General features: G+C 41.7%; 1 protein-coding gene across 1 annotated transcript in view; it reads right to left on the bottom strand.

Moving 5' to 3' along the window:
* Positions 1–331: 331 nt before the first annotated feature.
* Positions 332–8,829, bottom strand: part of allc (allantoicase) — a 9,031-nt gene continuing 533 nt past the window's right edge. The window contains exons 2-11 of the mRNA XM_037686021.1: positions 6,925–6,975; positions 5,684–5,771; positions 4,320–4,439; positions 4,094–4,173; positions 3,861–3,993; positions 2,783–2,938; positions 2,579–2,652; positions 1,627–1,735; positions 1,429–1,547; positions 332–587 (exon numbers count right to left, since the gene is read on the bottom strand). Of these exons, the coding sequence (XP_037541949.1) occupies positions 408–587; positions 1,429–1,547; positions 1,627–1,735; positions 2,579–2,652; positions 2,783–2,938; positions 3,861–3,993; positions 4,094–4,173; positions 4,320–4,439; positions 5,684–5,771; positions 6,925–6,975 (1,110 nt within the window). The 3' untranslated portion in view covers positions 332–407. The remainder of the gene's footprint in view (positions 588–1,428; positions 1,548–1,626; positions 1,736–2,578; positions 2,653–2,782; positions 2,939–3,860; positions 3,994–4,093; positions 4,174–4,319; positions 4,440–5,683; positions 5,772–6,924; positions 6,976–8,829) is intronic.

The following is an 8,829-nucleotide window of genomic DNA, read 5'->3' on the forward strand; positions in this document are numbered from 1 at the left end:
TGAAAACCGAGAGGGAGGGGGCCTGTCTGACAAGCAGAGGTAACTCATTCCAAAGTCTTGGTCCTGCTACAGAGAAGGTCCTGTCACCTCTGCGCTTAAGACGAGTTCCTGGAACTGTGAGGAGCAACTGGTCTGCTGACCTCAGGGAACGTGGTGGGACATACAGTTGTAGCAGATCAGAGAGATGGGGGGGCAACACTGTTCAGCGATTTGTAGACATACAGGAGTATTTTGAACTGGATTCTAACAAAAAAGCAGAAGAATGGTAGAAGCTTGCAATGAACGTACAGAGAAATGAAAACAGGACTCAGTTTGGTTTTTTTTATTGTTTATATTTGAATGATGTGGACACACAGTAGATCCACTTCCTGTTTGGCTCAGTGGTGCTGGACGAGCTCCGAGGTGAGTCAGAGTTTGGATGTGGGTATATTCTGATTGGCTGGAGCTGCAGAGACTGGCGTGGGTCTCCCCCACAGACGGAGGCGGCTGACCCCCCCATCAGGAGCGATGGTGAGACGGACATGACTGACAGGACAGGTCAGAGTGAGGTCTGCTGGGCCGTAGTGATGCCTGTGATGAGGACGGAGCTGCAACACACAGAGGAAGCTCAACGTGAGCCGGATTCATTTATCTCTCCAGTTTTAGCTTCACTCCACTGGCTCCCTGTCAAATTCAGAATGGAGTTTAAAATTGTACAAAACTTTCAACAACCAACCTCCATCTTATATTACAGATCTTATTATTCCATATTTTCCTGACAGAGCACTTTGCTCTCAGACTGCAGGTTTAATTGTGGTTCCTAGAGTTTCCAAAAGTAGAATGGGAGGAAGGTCTTTCAGTTCTCAGGCTCCTCTCTTGTGGAACCAGGTTCCAGTTTCTGTCTGTGAGGCTGACACATTATCCAGATTTGAGACTTGAGACTTTTCTTTTGATAAATCCTATAGTTAGGGTCAGCTTGGGTTTCCTGAGCTGTCCCTTAGTTATGCTGCTATAGGCTTAGACTGCTGGAGGACAAACTGACCACATGTCCTCTCTCTGCTGCTGTCATTACTTGCTCTACTCTACCTGTTTGTATTTGTAATTATTTTTATCCTTAACATGTTTTACTTTCGCTTTCTTCCCATAAAAACTTCACTTGAAGCATAGAAACATCACCTGGACCATAGAAACTATCACTGGACTATAGAAACATCACCTGGACCATAGAAACTATCACTGGACTATAGAAACTACAACTGGACCATAGAAACTATCCCTGAACTATAGAAACATCACCTGGACCATAGAAACTATCACTGGACTATAGAAACTACACCTGGACCATAGAAACTATCCCTGGACTATAGAAACTACACCTGGTCAACATAAACTACACCTGTAAGACACTAAAGAAACTAATGAATGTTCTCACAAATGGTAAACTCCTACCTTCTGAGGTGGGAGAAGATCCTCCCATGTCCCTGAACTCCATTTGGTCCTGATTCTTTGAGCCTCCTCCTCAGGGCTCAGGAGGCACGCCTCGATCCGGCAGGAGTCTGGAAAGTTACCTGGATGGAGAAATATCACTTTTAAAAAGGCGTTTGGTTTTAGAGGTACAGAAGAGAAGCATCGGAGAATTGTTTCTACCTTTGAAATGATTGGTGTCGACCTCAGTGCTGCTGATTATTCCAGGATGACCGAGACGAAACACGGCCCACTCCCAGCCGGGAACCTGCAGGATGCCCCGCTGATCCACCTGCAGGGAAACATTTCACACCTGGCTGAATCCGTGGACATTAAGACAGCATCAAGGGGAAAAGTTCGGAAAGTGGAATCATTTGAAAATAATTTAATTGTAAGATGAAGAAACTGAGAAAACATTTTGTCAAGGGTTGATCAAGGGTAGTAATAATACATAACAGGGCTTGGTACTTTGTGGGTATTAATCATTTAGGAAGTATGTATGAACCTTTTAAGTACCAGGTAGTACCCAGTGTCTTCCAGATAACTGTTACGACCCGGCTTGTGAGCCGCAACATTAAATGAGGACTGAACACAACAATGAGACAACCGACTAAGAACCCCTCAGCAAGCCGTAACGACCGGCAACCATCGGCCCCTGGAGTGACCTTGGCTCAACAAACCAGCCTGGCAAAGAGCCAGAAACCTCAACCGTGATCCACTTCAGGTCTCACCATGTACACCTTAAACCATACGTGTCAAACTCAAGGCCTGAGGGCCGAGTGTGGCCCTCGTTGTCATCTTTTCTGGCCCCCAAGATGTTATATTGAATGTAAAATACTTTTATCACTATAATTTTTTTCAGTAATCTTTGATTATGATGTCAAAAATGCAACAGAGAACGTCAAATGAGGTCAATCAAACTCTTGTTGAGGAACCTGCTACCAAGAAAAGATGTTGGGTATCTAACTTGAATCAATGTAGGTTCTGAAACCGGCCCTTAGTTTGAAAAAGGTTTTAATTTTGACCCCTTTTTGTAAGTGGGTTTGACACCCCTGCCTTAAACAGACTCCTTCATAGGTGCAGCTGGTGAAGCTGCAGAGGAGTGACACAACTGTGCATTAATGTATATTCCAACCTTCAGGTCTTTGGGTCGGTCCAGTCTGCGGGCTGTTTCCCATCCATCAGCCATGTTGGCAGCTCGACCAAGACCTGCAAACCCAACACAACCACCAAACCAGAAAGTTAGGGGGAGTCAACCCAACCAATGTCATTTTACCCATGAAGAGAAATATATACAAGTATTTTGTCTAATGCAAACGTTGTTTAAGTTTATTCCAACCAATCATATTGCGTGGATGTCCAAAGTGGGCGTCGCTGTAGCCAAGACAGACTCCTCCATTAGTCAGAGCTACAAGGTCAAGCTCCTGGTGGGTGGAGACAGAAGACCAGTCCTTCTGTCCAACACCAAACACCCGAAGTCTGGCTATCCCCCCATCTGGAGACACAACCAAATGAATCATTGTATCCCAATAATTTACAGCCTTTTCTCACCAGAAAACATGTAATAAATGTATTTAAGGTTTAAGATTATAAGTAACATGTCTGAAACATGTTTAGAGCAGAGTAGGGTCCAAGTCACCCGACATGAACCCAGAACCACGAATCCTGTAACTCTCAATCTTCTACATGTTTCTGATCCAATAACTTTTTATGTCACACTTTAAAAATCTGTCAATTTAAGACAAAATTATATAAAATAAATTGTGCAGAACACGTCATTTGGGTCTTCAACTCAACTCTTTACCACACAAGTTGGTAAACTATCATTCTCATTCATTTTAACGGGTAATCATGTAATTGCCTGTGTATACACTCATGTGTTTGTCTGTCAGTTAGCAAAATATCTCATGAACCAGTGGGTGGATTTAATGAAACTCTCAGGAAATAATCACAGTATTTGTACAATTGAATAAATTATTATGTAAATCCAATTCAGCATGGCTGCCACAACCTCAGAAACACACAGAAAGGCTTATAAAGGGTTACCCATCAACTGAGCAGATACTGAGCTAATATGTGGTGTGGTAGTAGATGATCGTCTTCTTCGTCACATCCTTTGACCACTAACAGAGTGCATGAGATTTTAGTTTAAAAGTTTGATGTTAAATGTGTTTGACAATATGCATTTATTATTTAAAGAACACTAATTTCACATGTTTATAAACCAACTTCGGGATTGTGATCGACACAAGTTTTTTTTTATCTAGTCTAAAAAAGCTGTTTCCATATTAAGGTCAAAAATTGAGAAATTTCTGACCCTTTATGAAGAAAGCACCATGTTTGTGGCTGTGGACTAAAGGAGTTGTTACAGAGTTTGGGTTAAAGACTTGTGTGTGCTGCGGTTGTTTTGAAGATACCTGGATACATGTTGAGGCGCAGGTGAGTGACTCTCCTGTTAAAGCTGACCCTGAAGTAGTTGTGACAACAGTCTGAGTATCCAGGCTGCAGCTTCGAAACACTCACCAGCTCTGGCCATGCCTCGGAGCCCAGCTGTCAATCACAACACAGTCAGTTGTCAATCTAAACCACATCATCTGTCAATCAAGCTACATGTTAGCCAGCACTGACATCACCCAGGCATCAGTGTTACCTTGGCAACGGCATCCATCTGACTCGCTGTGGCTGCCATGCCGGTCCGGTCTTCTCCCGACAGGAAGGTGGGCAATGGATCTGGTCAGGACCAGGATGAGGTCATGAAAGCATGTTTATATAAACTTACACTGAGAAATATGGACTTTCAATTTAAGTAAAAAGATGTCAAGTTTAGAAACGAACAGGAAGTGATAATGAAAATAACCAGGCAGAGGAGTTTGTACCGAGACAGCCAGCCTGGATGGAGACGTAAGGTGAGTGGTTTCCTGTGAAAAAAGACGTGTCGACATCAAATCCGTAGATCAGGCCGGGGACGCCCAGCTGGATGATGCACCAGTCATGACCTTCAAAATAAGATTAGACAAAGAGATGTAAGCCAAAACAAAGCTTTGGTCCAAATCTAAAAGAAACACAGTTATTACTATCTGCTCCATCCAAGTGCCCACACCCTAACTCTGACTTCCATCGTAGCTCACAATTTTTCTCAAAAAGTGGAAGTGGTGGTTTTCGTCAACTTGTAGTATCTTGTACATTAAACACTGTCGAATCCTAAAAATTTATGTGTGACATCCACTTAACGTTTCTGCCACTTTCTTTCAGCGCAACCCAAAGTTTTCACTCAGTGGCTGTCTGTTGGGGGCTTACTATTAATTTTATTATTTTGTCTGCCTGTCTTATTCAGGCAGCGAAAGACAAAGTGTGGTTGCCATGGTGACTCTAATGAGACCTTGGCAGACACTTTAACATTTCTTTTGATCTTGGTTCACTTTTCTCTTTAAAACATGACAATATTAACATTTTGTCAGCTTAGATCATTACAAAAATAAAGCTCCGAGTTATTGTTGGGCTTTAGAGACGGAGGTTGAGGATGTTTACATTTGAACCCTCCTGTTGCCCTTGATTCAAAAATTAAACCTAAGGGCAGCAGGAGGGTTCACTGACATTTTTCAAAATTTTCTTCAAGCCTTGTGTCTAAACTCGTCTTGTAAAATGGTTATTTATGTTTTGTATAGTTATTGTAATTGATTAACCTTTTCATTCTTCAATTAATAACCATCTTGGATCATAAAAGGTTTCTCTGTAAAGCTCAAAACACCAAGTGTCAAACATGTGTGTATCTGAGGGGTTTTTACAGGTTGAAACTCTGAGAACAGGACAGGTGTGTGTGAGCATCCAATAAAGGAAAGACTGTTTTGCTGAATGCTCACAGTTTATCTGGATGAAAAATGTTTTCCATGTAAGGTTGAGAAGATGTTCTTTAGAACCTGTTTGAATTCTAAGAAAGTGTATGTGTGTTTTGAACTGTCCTAATCAAGGGATGTGTTCAGACCCATGTCCATATGTTGGTGTCTGTGTAGAATGGTTGGATAGAGAGTAATGAATTACATATTTGTAAAAGTTAAATACACCTTGAGTCCTACACCACCTCTGATTTTCTGACTCAAATGTCATGTGTGATTCTGTATTAATAAAACCTTGGTTAACTGCGATAGAGTCTTCTTTTGTTAAATGTTTTATGAAGAAAAAAAACATATTCATCATTGGCGCCCCACGTGGGGCTTGTCTAACACAGATCAGAGACACCAACCAGGACTCCGCTTTCTCCTCGTCTCCCATCCATCCATCCACTTCCCGAACTCTGTGAAGGCAGATGCGACGAACTGTGGAACCTCTCTCTGTTCAAACAGAACAAGTAAAAGTGCTTATAAAGAATAAATTGGCTGTTCAACTTTGAGTGAGGCCAGATGTATTTACAACCTTCACTTGTTCCACAGCTTTTTAAGGTTTCCCTTAATTTTCTTTTACACCTAAAGTGTTTTAAGGTGCTGATTAAACTTTGAGAACTCGTCTTCAAGCTGATCTTGCAAACAAAGTCATAAACGATAATCATTTATCATAAATATTCATATTAAATTGTTGCTCCAGTAAAAGGGTTTAAAATCTCAATGCATAAGCATTAAAGGACCCTTTTTATTCTTGAAAATGTTTTGTGCAGATTTGAAATAAAATGTGCAAATTATAAACCAAAATGTGCAGCGCAACAGCCAAACATCACACAAAATTAGCAAAAAAAGATTAAAATTACCAAGAAAAAAATCAAAAGAGATCAATGGTATTTTGGCAAAACAAGTGAGTAAATCCAGTTTTGTTGGGACCATTTCAGCTCAGACCACAGCACAAACATGATTCAAAATGTAAACTGGTCACCGAAAGTTGGGCTTTACTTGACTAAATTGGTGTTTTCAGATCTTTTACCTTTTTTTTTTTACACAATCACAGTTTAAGTTTGATGATTTTTACATGAAATATTCTGTGTGATGATGTCATATTTTCATGAATTTTCCAACATTTTCCAAACATTTTGTAAACAATTTTTTTAGTGCATATAAGTGTTACATGAAAAAGTAGGTATTTTGTCTTCTTTCACCCGATGCGTCTCTCACAAACATATTGTCAGGATCAGTGTTTTGGAGGAGTTATGTATCCTCTCTGGTCTGGGGACGCCTCGGGGTCCTCCAGGAGGAGCTGGAGCGTCACTGGTTAGTGGAAGGTCTGGTTTTCTCTCCTGGACCTGTTGCCTCCACGACCCAATCAGGGATAAGCAGTACAAGTTGGAGATAATTTTAACGTGAAACTCTGCAGTAAATCTAAACTTCGATCTCACACAGTGAATAAATTGAAACACTGATTTAATATTGATTCTGTGCAGCAGTTTCCAGTCTCAGATATATCACTTTACAGGCTCCACCTGTCGAGTTAGAAATCTGTAAAAACATGTTTGAACTGTTCCTGTTAGTACTGCTAATATTGACATAACCAAAGTTTTACCTTCAGCAGGTTTTTAGCAGGAGCAAACCACTCGTCTGTAGCAAAAATGACCTAAAAAACAACAAAAAGACTTTAGTGGCAGTAAAGTGCAAACCAACACAGCTGTGTGTTCTGAAACCAGAAACATAAACTGCTTTATTATGTTTGGTGTGTTTGGTATACTGGCAATCTTTGATTTTAAGGATCTGGACATGTTAAAGCTGTAACTGCAGTGAGCTGCAAAAGTATTCACCTCTTGGTGTTTCAGCTTTCTTGTTTTTCATCCATCCGTCATCTTTAACCGCTTCTTCCTTTCTACTCCTACTTTTCTGCAACTCCATATTTCATTCACATTTGGTAAATCTTGAACAAATTTTCAAAACCTGTGCAAGTCTGCAGAAAAACACTTCTGAACTGTCAGTAATTTATAAACCATGTATAAATACAAAAGTAAACAAAGGCTTGAGCCTACCAGAGTGAATTAACTTTTAACTCCAAATAAAACACTGACTTCACATTTCTTTCCTTGACACAGGGTCACTGGTGCCCGTGTCCAGCAGTCACTGTGCGAGAGGCGGGGGACACCCTGGACGGGTCTCTAGTCCATCACAGGGACACCCTGGACGGGTCTCTAGTCCATCACAGGGACACCCTGGACAGGTCTAAGTCCATCACAGGGACACAGAGACAAACAACCATTCACTCTCAGCACAGAGAGAACATGCAAACTCCACACAGAAAGACCCCTGACCGGGATTTGATCCAGTGACCTTCTCGCTGAAAGGTGGCAGCTCTACCAACTGAGCCACCGTGCTGCTTAGCTGTTTTCCAACATGGAACTTAATTGGGTTTTCATTGTGATTTTAAGTAACAGATCTAAACAGAACACTCTACATGAAGTTAAATGGGGCAGTAGTTTTGTTTTTAATATTTCTGAGAAACTTAAAACCCTCAAGTGGTGTATGCAAACATATTCACCACCTGCTTTTAAAGCCCCCAACCAGTTCCTTCAGAATACACATCATTAGTTAAATAGAATCCACCTGTGGACAGCCACAGTGTCAGACGAGCTCATCAGTTCTGACTGAGCTGCATCAACAGCAGTCCAACACCTCTGAGGTCTACCACCAAACAGGAAACATCATGAAGACCAAGGAACTCACCACAAAGGTCAGAGGCCAAGTTGTGCAGAAGAACAGATCGGGTTGGGCTGCAAAAGTATCCAAGAACCCTGAACATAACATGGAGCTCCATCTGATCTATTATTAAAAATGGAAAGAATCCTGCCAACAGGGGTCATCTACCAAAACTCACAGAGCAGTCAGGAGGACACAGAGAAACCTCCAAGAGGACAAAGAGAACCCTGATGGAGCTGAGAGTTGGAGGATCTGTCCACAGGACCACTAGAAGCTGCACAGAGTTGGACTTCACTACACTGATTGAAGACAAAATGTTGTAGTGTTGGGAGTTTCTTCCCTAAACATGCTGAAGAAGGTGCTGTGGACCAAACATCAAGAACAACACCATGTCTGAGACCAGTCGTCAGGTAAGAACGATGGTGGCAGCTTCATGTTGTGGAGATGTTTTACATCAGCACGAACTGGAAAACTGGTCAGAAATTGAGGAAACATTTATGGGTTTCCCAGACATTTGAGACCAAGCTGGAGGTTCCCCATCCAGCTGGATAATGATCCTAAACACACTGCTGAAGATCACTCCACTGCTTCCAGGAGAACCAGTTCAATGTTCTGGGATGGTCCAGTCAATGCCCAGACCTCAGTCCAATTGACAATCATTGGTTTAAAGACTGTCCATCCAACCTAAAGGAGCTGCAGCAGTGTGGGCACAAAGAACAAACAAAAAGTCCAGACTAGATGGAACCAAGACCATGGAGACAGACCTGAAGAGACAAGATGGACCAGATAG

This window comes from Nematolebias whitei, chromosome 12 (genome assembly GCF_014905685.2).
Source record: "Nematolebias whitei isolate Nwh7 chromosome 12, NemWhi1, whole genome shotgun sequence".
Taxonomy (NCBI): domain Eukaryota; kingdom Metazoa; phylum Chordata; class Actinopteri; order Cyprinodontiformes; family Rivulidae; genus Nematolebias; species Nematolebias whitei.